Source organism: Rhinolophus sinicus, linkage group LG06, assembly GCF_036562045.2.
Source record: "Rhinolophus sinicus isolate RSC01 linkage group LG06, ASM3656204v1, whole genome shotgun sequence".
Classification (NCBI taxonomy): domain Eukaryota; kingdom Metazoa; phylum Chordata; class Mammalia; order Chiroptera; family Rhinolophidae; genus Rhinolophus; species Rhinolophus sinicus.
The window spans coordinates 29942575-29964280 of record NC_133756.1 but is presented as its reverse complement, the minus strand read 5'-3'; the positions used below and the strand labels follow the sequence as shown (position 1 = coordinate 29964280).

The window sequence follows — 21706 nt, the reverse complement described above, 5'->3', positions numbered from 1 at the left end:
ATGGCAAAAGCAACTTTGCAAATGTGACTAAGTTAAAAATCTTCAAGTAGGGAATTACTCTGGATTGTCCTGAACTCTAATGCAGTAACAAGCATCTTTATGAAAGGCAGAGGGAGATTCCACCAAAGGAAAAAGGCAGATTGCAGTGATGTAGCCACAAGCCAAGGAGTACCAGCAGCGACCAGAAGCTGAAAGAGGCAAGGAGTGGATTCTCCCAGAGCCTCTGGAGGGAGCATGACTCTGCTGACACCTTTATTTCAGTCCAGGGATAAGATTTTGGATTTCTGAACCCCATTACTATGAGAAAATAATGTTTTCTTTTTAGTATGCAAGCAGGGTTTATTAGTAATATGTTCATAGGGAAGAGAATGGGCCTAGCCAAAGTGGGCTAGAGAGGCATAAGGCAGAAAATAATTTTTTTTATGCCATCAAGTTTGTAGTAATTTGTTATAGTGGGCACATAAACCATTTGCTTAATAGTATTGTACCAATGTCAATTTCCCGATTTGTATATTGTACTGTTATTATATAACGTGTTATTGTGGGCAACAAGGTGAAAGGTATGTGGGACTGTACTATTTTTGCAACTTCTTGTATTATTACACAAGTAAACAGCAAAAAGTCCTTTTAATTTCATTAAAAAAAATCAGTGTAAAAAAGAAACCAAACCCCATAAGCCAAAGCAAATCAACACAGCAGTAAAATAATGGAGTAACTATGATTATTTTCCCGTTTTCTGACCCACCCACCTCCAACCCATACGAAAATGGCCTTCTGTGGTTCTCACTTTAAAATCTACAACAGTGAGGAGGGCAACCAGCCTTGCTCTGGATCTGTAGGTCAGGAAGCAAATGTCCCATCTACTGAGGATTCTTGTGTTGGGTACAACACCTCACAGAACCTTTACAAAAAGCCTGAAGGAATTACCCATTACAGAAGGAACCTGACTCAAGAGAAGTTAGTAACTTCCCTGGGGTCACACAGAAGTTCAAAGGCAGATAGATATAACGAAGTCAGGGAATTGTTATACAGAAGGTTCTTGAAAGCCAGAGTTGGAACAGCTGAACTAAGAGAAGCTGGTTTCAAATGCTGGACAGAAGATACATTTTGGGGGAGGGGATGGGGGTGGTGGGATTGAATGTGGAATTAAATGAGCCCTTGTAACAAGTCACAAAATTGTTATACCCTTCTCCTCTCCTTAATTTCTTGGTTATCTACACATTGCAAATCAATTCATTTCATTCTTCAGTATTTAACAAATGAGAACACACTAATGTCTAACATTATAGGGAAGAGATTTTATGTCTCCACTGAATGGGTTTATGCAATAAAATGTAAAAATTATATAACAAAATACTTTGGAAAATGTAAAATAGAAAAAGATTTAACAAGAAAATGTATATTCAAAGGAAAAAAGTTTAATATAGATTCAAGATTCACATTATAGTGATAAAATATCCTTCTCTTGATAAGAGTTCAACTTTGGCATTTTTTCTAACTCATCCTGCCGTCTTTTTTTCTAGGCACTTCTATTACTTTCCCCCTACCTTTTTATCTATGGTTACATTGACAGATTCCCTCTCATCCCAGTTGTTTAGAAAGTTTACTCATACATAAGCTAAGATTATCATTAAAATTTTTAATACATCCTTTAACTTTACCAATATCAAGGTAATATCTATAACCTTCCTTTCCCCTCATCCCCAAGTATGCTGTTAGCTGTCCATTTTCCTGGGTAGAAATGTGGCATTTTATTTTCCAATTTTCCTTGTTGATTTTGGTGTGTCAAGAAAATATATATTGTGCATATGTTTACACTCACCTTGGATTGTTAAAATATATCCTCCAGTAATTCTTTCAAAGAGGGTGTACAAGAAACAAACTTTCTGAATTCTTCTACATCAAAAAATACCTTTGTTTTACCCTCAAAATCAAAAGCCAATTTGGCTGGATATAGAATTCTAGGTTTAAAGTCTTTTGCCTGCAGAACTTTTATGATATTGCCCCATTGACTTCTAGCATCCAGAGTATCCAATGATAAGTCTGCCGTCAATCTGATTCTTATTCCTCTGTAGGTTATGTCTTTTTTCTCTCTGGAAGCATATATGACCTTTTCTTTATCATTGTAACTCTGAAATTTCACCAAGATATGTCTAGGAGTGAGTCTCTTTTCATCAATTTTACTGGGTACTCGGTAGGCACTGATAATCTCAAGACTGGAATCTTCCTTTAGCTCTGGAAAGTTTTCTTCAATTATTTCCTTAACTATTTCCTCTGCTCCATTCTCTTTATTATCTTTTTCTGGAATTCCTATCAAACGGATGTTTGAGCTTCTGGATCTATCCTCTATGTCTCTTATTCTTTCTTTGATTATTATCTGTTTGGCCATTTGCATTGTATCCTTAGGGAATTCTTCAATTCGATCTTCTAGATTGCTCATTCTCTCTTCAAGTGTGTCTATTCTGCTACTCAGAGTGGCTATTGATTTTTTTATTTCTAAGACTTCTGGATGGTAATTATTAATACTTCTAATATCCTCTTGTATCTCTCTGAAGAAATGAATTACACTTCTTCTAAAGTTTTCCTCTGTTTCTTGTATTAAGTCTGTTTCTTTAGATGTTAGCTCTTTTGTTTGCAGAGTTTTGTGTCTCTCTTTCTCAGTTTTCCTTAAAAGTTTGGTGATTCCTGATGGAGTACTCAAATTTGTACATGAATGCTTTTTCTGTGTATCAGAACTTATCTCTAGAGATTTTGAGGAAGAGTCCCAATGTAAAGTTGGACAGAGTGTCCCAGTTCCTTTATTTCTGGGTGTAGCTGTTTCCTCTTTGTTCTGGATTTTTTGTACCATCTGGTGTTTCACTTTTTTCGTCTCAGACTCTGAAGCCAAACAAGCAATTTCTTTAAATCCATATGAGGCCTCTTTTTTCTCAACCTTTTTTACATCAGGGTCTTTTCCTTCATCCCATGTTAAGAACACTTCCAATTCCCACTCTGAGTCTTCTTCCTCTTGCTCAGAATCTTCTACCTCTTTAATTATAATATCCTCCATGCTACCACTGGTTATTTCAACTCCATGTTTTGTATTTACCATAGTATGATGCTGAAAGGTTGAGTGCTGTTCCATACGTAATACTGAGGCCTCTTCCTCCTCCTCCAGCCCTGAAGACTCTTCTTCTTCCTCCAACCCTGAGGTCTCTTCTTCCTCCTCAAACTCTGAGGCCTCTTCTCCATCCTCCTGTAGCTCTGATTCTGATGTCTCTTCTCCCTCCTGTAACTCTGAAGCCTCTTCTTCCTCTTCTAACCCTGAGGTATCTTCTTCCTCCTCTGGCTCTGAGGCCTCTTCCTCCTCAAGGAGTTCTTTTTCATTCCACTCTGAAGACTCTTCCTCCTGAGTCTCTAAGTTTTTCTCCTCTGGTTCAGCAACCTTTACCTCTTTAACAAATAGAAAGTTCAAGCCATCACTGTTTGTTTCCCCAGATTCATGTTTTGAGTCTATTAGAATTTTACCCTGAAAGTTAGAAAAACAAGGAAAGTTATTTCTTTAAATCGTGTCTTTTAAAAAAGTTTTCACTCTGTAAATTTAATATGACTGCTATGTTGACAACTACCAAATATGTAGAAAATTGTTTAAATATGACTTTTTCTTGAGGGCTTGGGTCCCCAAACAAGTCAAGTTTCCACTCTTGATTATCCCATCACAACTGCAATTTCTTGTATAGTACTTGCAACAAATTTCCATGAGGTTATATCTACTGTGTTCCTTTTACATTCACAACCCTTAGTATATTGGGCATGACTGACTCTCAGTAATAGCCTGTTATTAGTGAATGTCTGGTAATCATAATGCAGAAATGGTAAAGAGACCTTGTTATCTCACTTTAGGAAGATTACAAAACAACAACAAAAACACCCCACACACATATTTACCTTTCCCCCAAAGACAAAAAAAGTTTAATATTTTTAAACATCCTACTTGCAGTTCAAACTCTAACTAAAAGGAAAGCATGTTTTGGTTAGGACAGGCTCAATTCAAGTCTGCTTTGTTCAAATCCAGTTGCCACATTTCCTATCAGTACCTCAATTTTCCCTCTGAAACAGGGTCTGATGATAACACTACCTCAGATTGTTATAAGGCTTAAATAAGGCCATCTGGGTACTGAGCTTAAGACAATGTCTACAATGTAAATTTGTTGGCTCTTAATATTTCTTGAAACCTTTTGTTTGCCCCTGAGTTTTTCACTTACCGTTCCTTCTGTTAGAAAAGACTGCCCCATTTGTGGCTGGTTGACTGCTATTTGTCCTTCAACATTGCTGTCTCCAGGACAGGTTAGCTGCCTCATCTGTGTAAGTCTCTGGAGAACAGCCAATTTTTCAAATTAAATGCTGATACTCAAATATAGAATTTGTTGATTAAAGTGTATCTTCTAATTCTGGATTCTCGTTTTGCACAGAGATTACACTTAAAAATGTTGGAAAGGCAGAGGAACTAGGTGTTCTTTTGAAAACCCATAAAAAATATTGGCTTAAGAATACAGACCTCTGAAGACACAAATAAATGGAAAGATATTCCATGTTCCTGGATTGGAACAATTAATATTAAGATGTCCATACTACCCAAAGCAACCTAGAGATTCAATGCAACCTTCATCACAGTGCCAATGGCATTTTTCACATAAATAGAACAAACATTCCTAAAATTTGTATGAAACCACAAAAGATCTCAAATACCCAAAGCAATCTTGAGCAAAAAGAATAAAGCTGGAGGCTTTCAAACCGTATTAGTGAATGTCTGGTAATCATTTCAAACTATATTACAAAGCTATAGTAACCAAAACATGGTATGGACATAAAAACAGACACATAGATCAATGAAACAGAACAGAATACAGAAACAAACTCATGCATATAGGGTCAATTAATTTATGACAAAGGAGACAAGAATATACAATGGAGAAAGGATAATCTCTTTAATAAGAGGTATGAGAAAAACTAGTCACATGCAAGAGTGAAACTGGACTATCTTACACCATATGCAACTCAACCTAAATACACACAGACAGACAGACACACACACACAGTGCCAAAAAATGTATACACATTTTAAGAAAATAAAAAACTATTAAAATTGTAATACTCAATATATACCGATAACCAAAGATGAATACAAGTCATCTGTATACATTTTTGGGGCACCCCCAGTATATACCGGCGGTGCCAAAAACATGTATACAAGTGGACACTTTGGTCAACATTGCTCAAGCAGTAGTTCGCCATAATCAGAAGTGTCTGGACACTGATGGTAACCATTTTGAGGGCCTGGGTCCCCAAACAAGTCAAGTAATTGCAATTGCAGAAGTCAAATATGACTTGTATTCATCTTTTGTTATCAGTATATATTATTACAGTTTTAATAGTTTTACTTTCCTAAAATGTGCATACATTTTTTAAGCACCCTCTGTATATATGGAGAGAGAGAGAAGACAAATCCATACAGTATATATTTTAAGATTGGGATTATAAAAAATATTCAGAAAATGAGCTAAAGTGTTTTTAATGAATCAAGTACATGGGAACATACTCTAATATGACATAAGAAACAGAAACCTTTATACATTGAAATGGATAAAAGTTAGATGTTAACATTAATCAACATTACGATAGGCTTTGGTAAAATAGTTTTATTTGCATTTCCCTGATTGCTAATGAAAAGGACTTATCAAGAGTACTTTATACATTAAAATTGACCCTAATTATTTATACTTGATATTGTTATAATTCCCATTGCATGAGGGATTTTAGATGAATTCATTCAATTATTTATTTCTATATTTTATTTTTAATGATTTGAAAACTATTGTTCTGTGTTTACTTTTAAGTATTTAACATATTTTTTTCTATCAGTGTCTGGATTGAATATGTACAACCTTCTCTCAAACAACTCTTAACTCTTTCTTACTTCTCCCAAGCTTCCAACATTACCCATTAAAAAAAAAAAAAAAAAAAAAACTTTCTAAATCATTATTTTAATGTTTTTACTTTAAAAAAATTATTTCTTAAAAATTGATTTAACCTTCAAAATAACTTTACCAACTATTACTTATATTTTATACATAAGCTCTGCAGACTTGTATGCTTACCATTTTTTCTTGAATCCCATATCTTCTTCCTCCTTTCTTTATTTTTTCATTTTGTGGGATTATACCTTTCAGTAGTTCTTTCATAAAAGATTTTTGGCTGGTAAATTTGCTGAGGCTTTGCATGTCTGAAAAAGTCCTTATCTCACCATCACATTTAAATGCTAATTTAACTTGGCATAAAAATTTAGGTTCAAAATCATTTTCCCTCAGAATGTTGAAGACATTACTCCATTGCTTACTAACGTCCAGTGTTGCTGATGCCAAGTCTCCTGCCAGTGTGAGTACTGCTCCATCTTCTCTGGAGACTTTTAGAATTTTCTCTTTATTCTTTAAGTTCTGAGGGGTTTTTTCCTCTCTCATTTCTTTGACTAGTACATCCTCTCCAGTAACTTCCATATGGATGTTGCAATTTCTACCTCTGTCATCTATATTACTTATGTCTTCTTCCAGACTTCCCATGACTTTGTGATTTTGTGATTCATTCTGGGACAATTCCTTACTTTGGTCAGTATTGTACTCTTTAGCTTTGCCTAATTTGCTACTCGGCTCAATTACTTCTTTTCTTTTAAAGATCAAATTTTCAACATCCTGAACTATTTTATCATTTTCTCCTTCTATTTTCTCTACCAATCCTGTTTTTATTGAGGCAATATTTTTTATCTGTTGCCACTCTTTTCTGGTACTGGAATTCTTTGGATTTTTCATTTCAGATATTGAACTTTTTACTCCTAAAATTTCCTTTACATCATTTTTAAGAGATTCCCTTATCTCTTCAACCATTAAGTCCAGATTTTCCAAGACTTTAAACTTCTTCATAATAACTGTTGACATGTCTTTGTATTTTAAATCCAATATCTGAGCCATTTCCATTTCTATCAACTGAATTCTTTCCATGTGGGTGATATTTTTTTGTTTCTTTGCAAGTCTAGGAATTTTTGATTGTACACTAGGCATTGTGATTATGTTGTCAAAACTGGATAGTTTTATCCCAGAGTACTTTTTGCTTTTTCAAGCCTGCTGGACTCCAAATTCAAAAGTCTTAAAAATAATCACCTGAAATATAAAAAAATAAGATTGTTTACTGAAGAATTCTTTATCTTGAGACACTCTAATCAAGAATGTAAGCTTGGGGGTGGCCAGATGGCTCAGTTGGTTAGAGCGGGAGCTCTCAACAAGGTTGTCAGTTCAACTCCTGCATGGGATGGTGGGCTGTGCCCTCTTGCAACTAAAGATTGTAAACGGTGGGCCGGCCCGGTGGCTCAGGCAGTTAGAGCTCCATGCTCCTAACTCCGAAGGCTGCCGGTTCGATTCCCTCATGGGCCAGTGGGCTCTCAACCACAAGGTTGCTGGTTCGACTCCCGCAAGGGATGGTGGGCTGTGCCCCCTGCAACTAGCAACGGCAACTGGACCTGGAGCTGAGCTGTGCCCTCCACAACTAAGACTGGAAGGACAACAACTTGAAGCTGAACAGAACCCTCCACAACTAAGATTGAAATGACAACAACTTGACTTGGAAAAAAGTCCTGGAAGCACACACTGTTCCCCAATAAAGTCCTGTTCCCCTTCCCCAATAAAAAATTAAATAAAAAAAAAAAGATTGTAAACGGTGACTGGACTTGGAGCTGGGCTGCGCCCTCCACAACTAGACTGAAGGACAACAACTTGGAGCTGATGGGCCGTGGAGAAACACACAGTTCCCCAATATCCACCCCCCAAAAAAAGTTGTCAATGCTCATTGTAAAAAAAAAAATTAAAAATTAAAATAAATAAAAATAAAAGAATACACCAAAATCAAGCTGGTTTATATGGAAAACAATAGGGGTTCCTCAAAAAAATTAAACAGAATTACCATCTGATCTAGCAATTTCACTTAAGTACAGACCCAAAAGAATTGAAAACAGGGACTAGGTTATTTATTCATCCACATTCACAGTAACTATTCACAGTAGCCAAAACATGGAAGCAACCCAAGTGCCCTTCTAAGGGTGAATGAATCAACAAAATGTATAGACAGAGGGTGCCAAAAAAATGTATACACATTTTAAGAAAGGAAAAAACTATTAAAATTGTAGTACTCATTATATACTGATAACAAAAAATGAATACAAGTCATGTTTGACTTCTGCAATTATGAGAAGTGCTAAAAGTGGTTAGCGTCAGCGTCCAGACACTTCTGATTACGGCGAACTACTACTTGAGCAATGTTGACCAAAGTGTCCACGTGTATACATTTTTTTGGCACCCCCAGTATATACATTCAGTTATTCAGCCTTAAAAAAGAAATTCTGACACATGCTACAACACCGATGAATCTTGAAGATATTACACTAGTGAAATAAGCCAGTCATTGGACAAGTATTGTATTATTCCACTAATATGAAGTACCTAAAATAATCAAATTCACAGAGAAAATAGAATGGTGTTGCCAGGGGCTGGGGTAAGTGGGGAATAGGGAGATAGTGTTTAATGGGTAGTTGCAGTATGGAAAGATGAAAAAGTTTTGGAGATTGATGGTGGTGATGATTGCACAATATGAATGTTCTTAATACCACTGAACTTAAAAATAAATCTTAAATTTAGCATCCATTTATGGTAAAAGAACTCAAATTATGAGTGACAGGAGGTGAAGGGGGAAAATGTATACTAACAATCTTGATGAAGTCAGAGAAATGGTAAAAAGAGTAAAGATAAAAATGACTACTAATAAAAGAAGTGATCAATATTAGTTACACATTTCATCCCTCTTTATGATATAAACAAAAAATCCAGCATCAGAATTGTACCTGAAGCTAATCAAGGTGATTATGAGAAAGCAACCAGAAAAGTCCACAGGGTAGGACATTCTACAGGGCCTCAATACTTTAATGACAGAATGAAGGGCCTGTTCTAGTTTGGGAGACTAAGAACTATGTGCCCTTTATTTGGATATCGTTTTATAAATCAATTGTATTATTGTAATAGAAGAACAGGTATTGTAATAGAAGAACAGGAAATGTTGAATATGGACTGAATATTGAATTATATTAAGGAATATGAATTTTATAAGTTGTGATAATATTGTAGTTATTTTTAAAAAGTCCTTATTTTTTAAGAGATAGATACTTAAGTTTTTAAAGGCATAATGACATGTCTGAGATTTACTTTAAAATATTTCAGCAATGGAATAGATGAGACATATGGAGGAAATGCTTGTTTTGAATCCTGGTGGTGGATTTGAGAGTTCGTTTTTCATGCTTGAAGGTGCTTCTGTTTTTTTAAAAAACTGAGTCATTAAGAAAAGCACAGCTGAGCTCCCGGATGGCTCAGTTGGTTGGAGCGCGTCCTCTCAACCACAAGGTTGTCGGTTCGACTCCCGCAAGGGATGGTGGGCTGTGCCCCTTGCAACTAGCAATGGCAACTGAACCTGGAGCTGAGCTGCGCCCTCCACAACTAAGACTGAAAGAACAACAACTTGAAGCTGAACAGAACCCTCCACAACTAAGATTGAAAGGACAACAATTTGACCATTGTTCCCCAATAAAGTCCTGTTCCCCTTCCCCAATAAAATCTTTAAAAAAAAAAAAAAAAAAAAGAAAAGCACAGAGCTCTCCCAATTAATACTCAAAGAATGTTCTATATGTCCTACAAAAGATACTGATAAAGCAAAATGCCAAAGAAAACTGAAAATAGGGGCAAAATTGTACAGATAAATGCAGACAAAATTAAAGCACAAAGAAAGACAACGCTAATCAGATAAAGCACAATTCAGGTAAAAAGTGAACTAAAGCAAAGAAAATATTTGTTATGCTAATCCACAAACATAAATATCTTTATGTACAAAACAATGTAGCTAAACCACAACCAAGGAAAGACAGAAGGCTGAGATAAAAGTAGAACTCTGAAGTGTAAAGAATAAAATCAAAAGCCGAGTGAAAATTTTTCTTAAAGAGAAAAATTACAATGTGTAAAATTAAGCATGAAAAAGGACCCAGTATGATTTTAAAACATGGTTTGCAAATGCATAGTAATAATAAAAATACAAAAACTGGATGAAATAAATGATATCCTACCAAAACTTTAATAAAAATATTGACCCAAAAAGTAGAAACAAACACAAAACCCTCATCAGATAAGTATTATAAAGAAAAATCAATAAAATGGTCAACATTTTAAAAGGTTCCATGTCTAGGAGTTTTCGTTTAACTGTATAGAACAATTTTAATTCAATATTAGGTTGGTGCAAAAGTAATTGCAGTGTTTGCAATTATTTTTAACCTGTTTAACCGTAATTATTTTTGCACCAACCTAACAGTTCTGATAAAACAGGAGTTCACAGAAGATATATAATTCTACAATAACTACCACAAAAATCTTTAGTTTCTTATATTAGAGTTCATATAAATTGATAAGCTAAAATAAAAAATAGAGGGATTGCCAAGCAATATTAAACATCTGAGAAGTGGTCCAATGCCAGAAGTGAGGATAAATCGGAAAAAAACGGGTCCACTTTTACCTACATGGAGTGGGAATAGTTATAACTTTTCAAAAAATTGGAAAAACCTATTAAAATCAGAATACATACACTCGGCCCTTGAGAATCTACATCAGGAATAAAACCACCAGTACTGAAGAGTACATAAACAAAAAGTGTGGTATTCAGATTTTTATTACAAAAATCCAGAAACAATGCCCTTTAATATGAGAAGGGTGGAACCAACGAACCATGCACACTGTGCAATTACATGCAGCTATTAGAGAGTGTATTAGAGACATATGCATTGGCTAGGGATGGCCTTGGTATCTGAAAGGAAAAAACAAATTGCAGAAAATGTATATAGTTCAATCCCATTTTTGTAAGCATACATGCAAAATCACAGAAATGAGCATGGATAGCAAACATATGAAAATATGCTCAATTTTTAGTCAGGGGAATGCCAACCAAAACAGACCTATTGTTTGAAAACACTGGTGCTGGGGTAAACTTTATCTGCCCTCTCCACCTTGAAAGGGGCACTGGGAATTGTTAGAACCTTTGGGGCAACTAAAATGTAAAAAGAATAATGCTATTTAAATAAAAAACAATTAAAACAAAACACACAAAGAAGAAAACATAGGCACTTATGCCTAGTGAAGAGAAGCCACACAAACTCTGGGTGACCAGAGAATGGGGTGAATAGTCACTGTTCTTTCTCTAGGTAAAGTAAGTCCACAATACAGCCAGCAAATTCAGAAAACAACACAGAGAACAGGCCGCTTAATTTGTAAAGGTAATTCACCATATAGGAAATGCAAGTAGGTAATAAACATATGAAAAGATGGCAGTCACAAGCCAAGAAAATGCAAATCAAAACCAGCTTTTTTCCAATGATGAGATTAAGGGGAAATACTCTCCCATCCCCCAATGGCTTGGGCATGTGAATTTCTAAATGTTTCTCACCCTTCCTAACTTATCCCTGTCTCCAAAGTTCACCCTCCTGTTGTATTATTAAATTTCCTTAAAACATAAATCAGAACTCATCACTGCACTGATTATAACCTCTGAAGTCTTTCTTTACTAAACCAGGCTTTTTTGAAGCCTGACCTGAAACTTGCCAATTTCAGGGTTATCTAGGATCTTGGATGAGAAAGAGGACATCCATCCATCCATCCATTTATTTATTTTTCACGGTGCATAGTGATTTTTATTTTCCTTAGTGTCACACATTTATTTTTATTAATCTGACTGGAATTTAGTATTTAAATTCAGTTATCAAAATAGTACATTTGAGATATAGAATATGTGAGCTTAACCTATTATTTAACAAGACTGAGTGGCCGATCTCAACTACATTAATGCTGAGGTAGAGTGTTTCATGATACCTGCAACAACTGTAATGCGAAATGAAAATACCTGTGATTTCTAGTGGTGACAAAGTTGTGGAGTCGGCGAGTAGCACCTGAGTACCGAAGTGCAAGGATAGATAAGGAACCCCATCCTAGATGACCAGCTGCAAGGCTCATTTCTCATTAGTGCCAAGGGCAACTCCCTTGAATCACTCTAAAATATGCACGCCCGCCAACGCAACCTAACCGTCCACTTCCCCAGCTACCAAACCACTCAGTTACCAAGTCTTTGCTGCTTACCCACTGAGAGTCGGCCCGGAAGACGAGATCTCCGCAGAGCAGAACTTGGTCTCCTACCCTGCTGCGTCTCAGTGCCTAGAATGCAAGCAAATTCAGGATATATAATCCAAACTATAAGATTTAGCATGTAGAAATTTGCCCCATTTTGTACACAGGAAAAACAGGTACTTCTCTCGCCATGTGTCTGCTTAAATTAAAGGTACTACTTCCAAATCTATTTCCCAGTCAGATAAATACCTGAAGAAAGAGGTTAAAGAGGAAGTTCAAAGCCTCAGGTCTAGGAAAGGAGGCGATAGGATGAAAACCCAGGTCCGTCCGGCTCCAACGCTTTTATTCCAAAGCTCCCAAAAGTCACTATGTAAGTTTTCACCTCCCCCACCCTCTTTCTTTAAAGCTAGTACTTTCAAGTATGTAAAGTACTTATGTATTTCCTCGTTTCCTTGATTTCCCTTTTTCCTCGTGGCATTGCTATTTTAATATCCCCACTTTTGGGGTAGGGCACACTTAGGAAGGTGCCTTTCTCACGGGCAGGTGAAAAACAGTTTGTAAAGCTGGGGGCCGCCAAGGGGGAACCGGACCCCGCGCTCCCCATTTCAGCCAGCCTTACCTGAGGAAGGAGTCGACCTGAGGATGCAGACACGAACAAAGTGAGGAAAGAAGGGTGGGGGTTGCCTCACTATCTTTTGCTGGCTCCTCCCCACCTCTGGCAGCGTAGGCAAGACCCTACGCCATCCCCTCCCAATCTGCACTAGCAGGTCCCCTCCCCGGGAACTCTCTCCTCCAGTCCGGAGGCAACTGCTGATCGCCACCTGAGAGCCGGCCAACTCCCAGCTCGGATTCGTAGCACCTCTGGAGGGCTGTGCTCCGCCCTCCACACCTCCAGGCTCACTTCCCAATAAAGGCATCTCCAGGCCAAAACCCCAGAGGTTATCCTGATTCCTCTCTTTTCTTAAATCCCCACATTTAACCATTCCCAAGCCGTTAAATTTGTCCGCGTATCTCCTTCTCCATGGCTCCAGCTTAGTCTGAGCCCATCATCTCTCACCTGGACCACTGAAATAACCAACTAGTCTCCTAGCCTTCTCTCTGCAATCCTTGCCTTCATTTAACAGCTTTCAGTGGCTTCCATGTCAATTAAAACTTCTAACTCCTCATCCCATTCGTACGCGCCCTTCAGCTTTGTGTTGTATAAGTACTACTCCCCGTAACAGAAACAGCCTCCCTTCTGCTCCTCAGAAAATACTGGGATTCCTGCCTCAAGGCCTTTGCACTAGCTGTTTCCTGAGAATGTTTCCCAGTTCTTTCACAGCTGACTCCTTTTCATTCTCAGGTCAAACATTAACTCCTGTAAGAGGCTTCCCAGACCACCCTTTCTAAAGCAGCCACACACACACCCCATCCCATTACTCTTGTTAAAGAACAAAATTTAACCTAATAAATTTGAACATCTAATTGGCTTTATTAAGCGATTCATGAATAGGCAACATCTCATCTAGTAACTCGAAGGGGGCTCTGAGGTGTACAAAATGGAAAGCTATAGGCAAAAAGAGTGGGGCTAGGAAATTAAGAATAGATTATTTCGGGCTGGCCTGGTGGCTCAGGTGGTTAGAGCTCCATGCTCCTAACTCCGAAGGCTGCCAGTTCAATTCCCACATGGGCCAGTGGGCTCTCAACCACAAGATTGCCAGTTCAATTCCTTGAGTCCTGCAAGGGATGGTGGGCTGCGCCCCCTGCAACTAGCAACGGCAACTGGACCTGGAGCTGAGCTGCGCCCTCCACAACTAAGACTGAAAGGACAACTTGAAGCTGAATGGCACCTTCCACAACTAAGATTGAAAGGACAACAACTTGACTTGGAAAAAAGTCCTGGAAGTACACACTGTTCCCCAATAAAGTCCTGATCCCCTGAACAATAAAAAAAAAATCTTTAAAAAAAAAAAAAGATTATTTTACACAAGTAATCCCACCCTTAGGGGAAGGCAGAGGGTCTTTTCAGGCAGATTAGCTCACTAGTGTTGATGAGGAAATTCCAGACTGATTGGCTTAAATTTTCATTCCTGGGAGAGGCTGAAACTGCAATTAGGTTCGTTAAGTTCAGGTTTGGAGATGTGGCTTAGCAAAAGAGATTCCATTTTTGGCCTGTTTCTTTTTTTAACACTCTTTATCACATCACGCTCTTTATTTGATTCCCAGTTATGAGAATCTGAACTTATGTATTCAATTCTAATTCTGTGAGTTCTTGTCATGCCTCTCTTCCACTTCTCCACTAGAAAGTAGACTATAACCCCAAAAAGGGCAAGAATCTTGTTCACTGATCAATCCACTGTGCCTGGAATTACAACTTATATACTAACTAGGCCCTCGTGTTAAATGAAGGACCGAAGGAGTGAGCAAAATCCTCTTGTCAAATCAGACTCTGGTGTTATCCATTGTACTCATAAATGTTGATCAAACTGTCTCCAGAATTCAGAAGTGTCAGGCAGGCAGCTCATCATCTGTCCTGAGATGAATATTCTGGGGTTTTGGGGGGGTGTTCCCCAGGCCTGATTTGCAAGGTTCAGGTGGAGGTTGACTTGATCAAGGTTATACAGCTAATAAGCAGTGAAGCCTCAATAGCAGGTAGGTGTCCAATCAATGTATACATAATAAGCAAAGAATACTTAGTTGTTTTTTTAAATCCCTTCTACCTCTGGCATTATTCATAAAACCACACAAACAAACAAAAATTTAAATCAAATAGCAGGATCAAATGCGGAAAAAAATCAAACTCGATGTGAGTTACAGTTTAAGAGAAATACATGAGCTGGGATAGCATGCCAAATGACACAGTAGGGATCCAGTCAGCAACAATTTGAGTGATGGGAACCATATAGGACAAATGGCCCAGTTTCTTCAACAAATAAATATCAAGAAGAAAAGAAAGGGAGGGGCACAAAGATTAAATTTCCTTCTTTTGATCATTAAAAGAGACTTAGCATGTCAATTATATTAAGTGAATACACTGTGTGGAGCCAGATTGGATCCTGACTCAAACACAGAAGAGCACACAAAAACGAGACAGAAAGGAGAATCTGAACACTAACTGGATATTTGATGACAATAAGAGATTGTCTTCCATTTGTTTTTTGTGTGCGTGTTTTTTTCTTTTTAATTTTTTTTTCCATTTGTTTAAGTGTAATTGAGGGTACTGTGATTGGATGTTTAAAAGAGTAAGACTTATCAGGCCTGTGCGTAGCAGTATTTTGGGGGGTGAAAAGATTTGAGCCTTGGGCTCTGAGTTTGATGTGCCAATTGAGGCCTATTTATTTTCAGAAGTGGAATTAGCTGGTGGTTGCCCTAAGCTGAAGTCTTCCAACTGTAGCCTGTGGCCTCTGGGGTACTGGGAGACCTTCAGAGGGCAAGTGGGCCTGAATAGGTGGGTTTTAAAAATGCTATTGTAGTATTTTATTTATTCTGCCCATTAGTAACTAATATTTGAGAACATTTACAATGTTAATAGAACTTAATCTAAGTGAAATTCAATTTACATTTTGTTTTACATATCAATAAAAGAGACAGTCAAAACTAGAATGCCAAAACATAAATGTTTAGTATTAGTTTTTGTCGTAAAGTTCCTGAGTTATAAGAAAGAACATTTGCTTCATTCCACTAATAGGAATCTCTCTTAATGCTGGGATGGCTTCTTCTTTGTATTTGTTCTGTGATTGTATCCATGGAGTTGCATGGAGAGGTACTCATGTTAATTCCAAAGCAAGACTATATAGCCAATTGCTTGAGTTCTAAGGAGGTAGACAAGTAATGCAACTGCCCAATATTTTTGAAGCCAACAGGTTAAGCCTAAGGAGTTTAGCCAAGATTCAGGAATAAAAGCCCACATGAGAGTGTATGAAGCCAAATCAGGAGGTTAAGAAATGTACAGCACATGTGTGAATTGCTCTTTCTGGCAATGACAACAGTGATTTTTCCCCCCCATTTTCCCTGTGGCTTTGGACAGTGTCAGTGCTGAGTCTTCTGTACAAGCACCCACCAGCAAGCTGCAGGAGGGTGAGAGAGAAAAAACCAAGGGAAAGCCATCACAGTCCCCTAACCCACACTCCATAGCGAAGGAATAGTTTTAAGGAACTCAGTTTCCGGGGCCTCAGCTTCAATATGTATCTGCTCTAAAACCCATCTGCCAGAGAGAGTGCCTGAGGTGTAAGGATTCTACTTTCTTAGCTTCCCCTGCCTCTTTCTCAACCTTTATTTTCCCACTTTACAAAATGATTACTGGACTCACAATGGGGGCATCCCCACACAAAAAAACCTGGTTGTGAGTGCCTGCTTCTGGGTAGGAATCCCTAACACGCCCATGCCCAGCCTGCAGACTGCCATAAAAAATATTGAAAGAAGAGACACGTCATCACATCCAGGCAACAAGCCTTCTCCATCCCCGTCCATCCACCCATCTATCTATCCACCCACCCTTCCCTTTCTTCCTGCCTCTCTTTTTCCCTCCCTGTCTCTATTGGACTGAGAATCAGAATTGAGACACATGTCCTCAGGATGTACTTTAACACCATTATTTGAACTGAAATATGAAATCCAACTTTTTCTGACAGAAAGTATGATTTGTCTAACTGGACTGACTTTGCCGATTAAGTTATATGGAGAACACTTTCCATAAAATGGTTGAACTAAATGTTTTTGGCAAAAAATGCACTGAAGCTGTGTTCACAATAAAATAAAATTTAAAAAATCCCCCAAAACTAGAAAATACATACTTTGAAATTATTTTAATTTATGGTTAAAACATTTTAGATATCAACCCAAAACTGTATTTTGTGAGAAATATGAGTGAAAGTATGTGAAAACCACTGTCCCTTAGTCCTTTACATAGTCCAGGATGATTGTGGTGGAAGTAGATGGGCTATCCAGGAGAATCAGGAAACATGCTGAGTGCTGTGGCAGGCTCCTTGCCTGACACCAGTTCTTCCTGCTGTCTGCCCAGCTCTTCAGACTTATCTGGCTTGTCAGAATAGGAAATTTTGCCTGGTTCCAGTTTGATTACCAAGTTGACACCCCTGCCACCAGCCAGGATACTCTAAGCTGGAAAGGGAGCGGCATTCCTGGACTTGGAGCAGCAGAATGAGAAAGAAAACCAGCTTGCAGCCCTGGCTGAGACACACCCCTTACATTTATTCTGCTTGGAATGTCCTTGTTCCCCCAAATTCTACCTTCTTTGTTAGGTTAATTAACACTTTTATCAATATTTATTGCATACATACTCTGTGCCAAGTACTGTTCTTTCAAAGTTCTGCTTTGATGCCATTCCTCTAAGAAGAAGCATTGTTTGACTCTCTAGCCTGAATTAGGAACTCTTCTGAGTCCCAGCATCCCGGGACTCATACTTTGTCCAGTCCTTGTTTTCTTGGAATGTAATAATGCCCACTCATACGAGAGCTGGCTCTATATTCAGGCGGTTGGGTTGAGATCACCACTGGTCAGCTATATGACCTTGAGTTAGTTAACCTCTACCTGCCCTGTGACTAGAGATTCTCTCCCTTTCCTTTTCACTGCTGTTGTTCCTAAATTCCACAGAGACCCACCTTATTCTAACAGCTGGCCCTGAATTTTCAACGAGATAAAATAAGAGATTAGTTACAGCTTTCCTTTGGGTGTAGAACTATCCTAGTCCAGAAGACATAACCTAATCTACTAATCTTTTTCCAGAGAAGAGTGGCTTCTATGGAAAAAACACCTAATCCCATCTGCTATTAAAGATTCTAGTGTTTGATTTCCTTTCACAATTTAGGGGTGAGGAATGCTCTTCTGGATTTATGTAATGAAATCAAGCAATTTCATTTGAACAAGATTTCCTCCTAAGGACACATGAATCAGGTAAATGGAAAACCTGCGCCATCTTCTGGCCATGAGTATGAGTAGCTTTCTTAAGTCCCATTGTCCATTAATATTAAACCTAGGGTTTTCTCTTTCCAAGTTGCTAAATCTGAGGCTCTGTGAACTCCAGCATGTGTTCAATGAAGACTCACCTGTGAAGCCAGGTTAAGAAGTAAATTCTGATTCCTAAGTGTGCACCTGCCTGCGAGGATTCTGATGTAAACTGTTCATGGACCACACTCTGAGAAACAGTAAAAATGATGGGATGAAGGCCAAAACGTAAAGAGAATAATGGGTTTTTAAAAATCGTTTTATGGTTACAAAAGAAAACACTTTTTCATTAAAATGGAAATATTTCAGAAGTACAGAAGTATTAAATATGGAAAATAAAATCACATATAATCTCAGAGAAAAAGTACTATTTTATTTTTAGTCTTGTTTTTCTATCTCTTGAGTTTTGTGTCCCCAGCACAAAAACTTATTTGAAAATATGGTTTGTATAATAGTAGCTGCATCATTTTCCATTTTGTGACTGTATGTCTTCTGGTATTTAACTATTCCCCTGTGAGTTACTGGAGTACCTTAGATTGTTTCACTGTTATAAATAATAGTATGATATTGGTATGACCATCCATTTATATTAATCTTTGTGTATGACTTTGATTATTTCCTTAGGATGTAATGGGAATGATAATGGTACTGATTGCTTCTTGATAATATTGCTAGGTCATTGTTTCTTGTTTTAACACATTAGCTAGAACTCCCAAAACATGGAATTCATACATGAAAAGACTCAGTTCCTGTACAATAAGTCTCTAATTAGAATAATAAAGACTATCCTTCCAGATGTTTAATGGAATTTTGCAACCCAAGAGGTATTTCCTCTTCAGATATATCTTCTTACTTGTGGTCTTTGTTTTCTTTTTTCCTTTTCCCCACACTAAAAAAAACCCCAACCAAACAAACAAAAAAACAACCTTGAATTTTAATTCTTTGTTATTCATTATTAGCTTAATTTTAATGAAGAGGTTGGAATAATATGAAAGTGTGTTGGGGAAAAAGAAATACCATAACTGAATCCAGTTATAACTGAATGCTATGTAGCATCCTAAGTTTCATAACTGAATGCTATGTAGCATCCTAAGTTCAATCCAAGTAATTGAGTGCTGACTTGATGAGGCACTGTGTCTACCCCATAGATATGAATGAAGTAAGCAATGATCAGGGTCATGACCTAAAGAGTGACATAGGTACGAACATAATTTCAAAAAGAAGTGACGCTATCATCTCACCCCAGTCAGAATGGCTATCATCAACAAGACAAATAGTAACAAGTGTTAGAGAGGCTGTGGAGAAAAAGGAACCCTCATACACTGTTGGTGGGAATGTAGACTGGTGCAGCCGCTATGGAAGGCAGTGTGGAGGTTCCTCAAAAAATTACGACTAGAACTACTGTATGACCCAGCAATCCCTCTCCTGGGTATCTACCCAAAAATCTGAAAACATTTATACATACATAAAGATACGTGCTCCAATATTCATTGAAGCTTTGTTTACGGTGGCCAAGACATGGAAACAACCAAAATGTCCTTCAATAGATGAATGAATAAAGAAGTTGTGGTATATATACACAATGGAATACTGTTCGGTGGTAAGAAAAGATGAAATAGGACCATTTGTGACAACATGGATTGATCTTGAGATTTTAATGCTAAGTGAAATAAGTCAGAAAAAGTAGAGAACCATATGATTTCACTGATATGTGGTATATAAACCAAAAACAACAAAAGAACAAGACAAACAAATGAGAAACAAAAACTCATAGACACAGACAATAGTTTAGTGGTTACCAGAGGGTAAGGAGGAAGGGGGGTGGGAGATGAGGGTAAAGGGGATCAAATATATGGTGATGGAAGGAGAACTGACTCTGGGTGGTGAACACACAATAGGATTTATAGATGATGTAATACAGAATTGTACATCTGAAATCTATGTAACTTTACTAATAACTGTCACCCCAATAAACTTTAATTTAAAAAAAAGAAAATAAAAGAAGGACGCATGCATTAACAAAATCATGCACAGGTACAGATATAGTTATAATAGCTAATTTTACTATGTATCAAGCACTGCTCTGTTTTACATACATACTAATCATCCTATGTTATGTTACCCTAAGAAGTATTATTCTTATCATCATCATCCTCATTTTACAGATGAAGATACTAGGGCACAGAGTGACTTGCTTAAAGTCCTGAGAACCAGGATTTGAACCTAGGTGTTCCTGTTCCAGAGACTATGCACATAACTGCTAAATAATAATGCCTTTGTAATACCAAAGAGAGAAAGATTATAACTCTGGAAGATCAAGAAGGATTTTTAAATATTAATGCTTTTACCTAATGTTAATTGAGCATCTACTATATGACAAGCACTATGTAAAGAGCTGGATATACAGTGGTGAAAATGAAATGATAGTCATGGTCCCTGCCTTTATTAAGCTTGCAATCTAGTGGGGGAGCCACACAATAAACAAGGGAAAACACAAATGAGTACATAATTACATACTGTTATAAATGTTATAAAGGCCAAGAACCAAGTACTAACAAAAATAATAACAGGACGAGGAGGGGGTATTAAATTACGGTGGCATCATGAATGGCCTCTCTGAGAAAGTAGCATTCAAATCTGGGGTTGAAGGAGAGGAAGAGTTAGCTAGGTACAAATCTAGGAGGAAGAGCCTGAGTGCGGGTCCTGGGGCAGGAGCCTGGGGCAAGAAGAACTGAAAGAGAGGCTGTGATAGCCTAGTAAGAAAGAGAGATGTTGGTAAGAACAGATTCTGGGCCAGGTTAAAGAGACTGGATTTGTTCCCAAGTCAATGAAGGGTTTGAAGCAGGGGTGGGTTACAAGGTCTTACTAACAATTCAAGAAGATCATTCTATTCTACGGAATACGACTGAGGGTTGAGAGAGTGAAAACTGGGGGAGCAGTTAGAAGGAGTTCCAGGCAAGAAATGTTGCTAGCCTGGATCAGACTGGTGGCTCTGGAGATGGAGGAAAGTGCACATCCTGTAGACATGCATTAGGAGTAGAACCAACATTTCGGTGCGTGGGGGGCTTAGATGTGAGGGGTGACTTCTTAGGCTTTGACTAGTTCAGCTATGTGGATGTGAAGCTGTTTATTGAAATGCGGAAGCCTGGGGGTGAACAGATTTTGCAGGGATCACAGAACATCTCTCAGAAATCCAGCTCCCAGAAATCAGCTCTACCAGAGTTCAACTAGCTTAAATCCCATTCCTTTTTCAGTGTAATTCACACCCCTCTCCCAGCTTCTTCCCTCTCCCTTCTCTAAAAACAATCTTAACAACCCCACAATAAGTTAGAATGCATCCTGTTGCCTTGAGGAGTGGGAGATTCCTCTGTTGACCTTCCCTTCCTTTTGCAGGTTCTTGAGCTGTAACTCTAGAATATGAACTCTCAGAGGTCAGGGATCTTACCTGGCTTGTTCACCCCCGTGTCCCTTTTCTGAGGAAGCTACTGTTATTTTCAATCTTATTCCGTGGTGAACACCCTGTGCTTCCCTCTATCAAA

At 37.9% G+C, this 21706-nt stretch overlaps 1 protein-coding gene and 1 pseudogene across 1 annotated transcript; both read right to left on the bottom strand.

Annotated features, from left to right (window-relative positions):
• Positions 1–1463: 1463 nt before the first annotated feature.
• L1TD1 (LINE1 type transposase domain containing 1) lies at positions 1464–12550 on the bottom strand. The gene is made up of 3 exons (XM_019731013.2): positions 12240–12550; positions 6138–7190; positions 1464–3508 (listed from the first exon to the last, which is right to left on the bottom strand). Exons 2-3 carry the CDS (start codon positions 7089–7091, stop codon positions 1832–1834), a joined length of 2631 nt encoding a protein of 876 aa, XP_019586572.2. The 5' UTR covers positions 7092–7190; positions 12240–12550; the 3' UTR covers positions 1464–1831.
• A 3216-nt stretch (positions 12551–15766) lies between these two features.
• LOC109447033 (phosphatidylinositol N-acetylglucosaminyltransferase subunit P) lies at positions 15767–16348 on the bottom strand (annotated as a pseudogene).
• Between the last annotated feature and the right edge of the window lie 5358 nt (positions 16349–21706).

What these genes read in the sequence shown, in the direction of transcription:
- L1TD1 (XM_019731013.2), bottom strand. Translation starts at nt 7,091, where the DNA reads ATGCCTAGTGTACAATCAAAAATTCCTAGACTTGCAAAGAAACAAAAA. An exon ending in ATGGGATTCAAGAAAAAATG is followed by an intron (nt 3,509 to 6,137) that starts GTAAGCATACAA and finishes TCTAACTTTCAG; the next exon opens with GGTAAAATTCTAATAGACTC.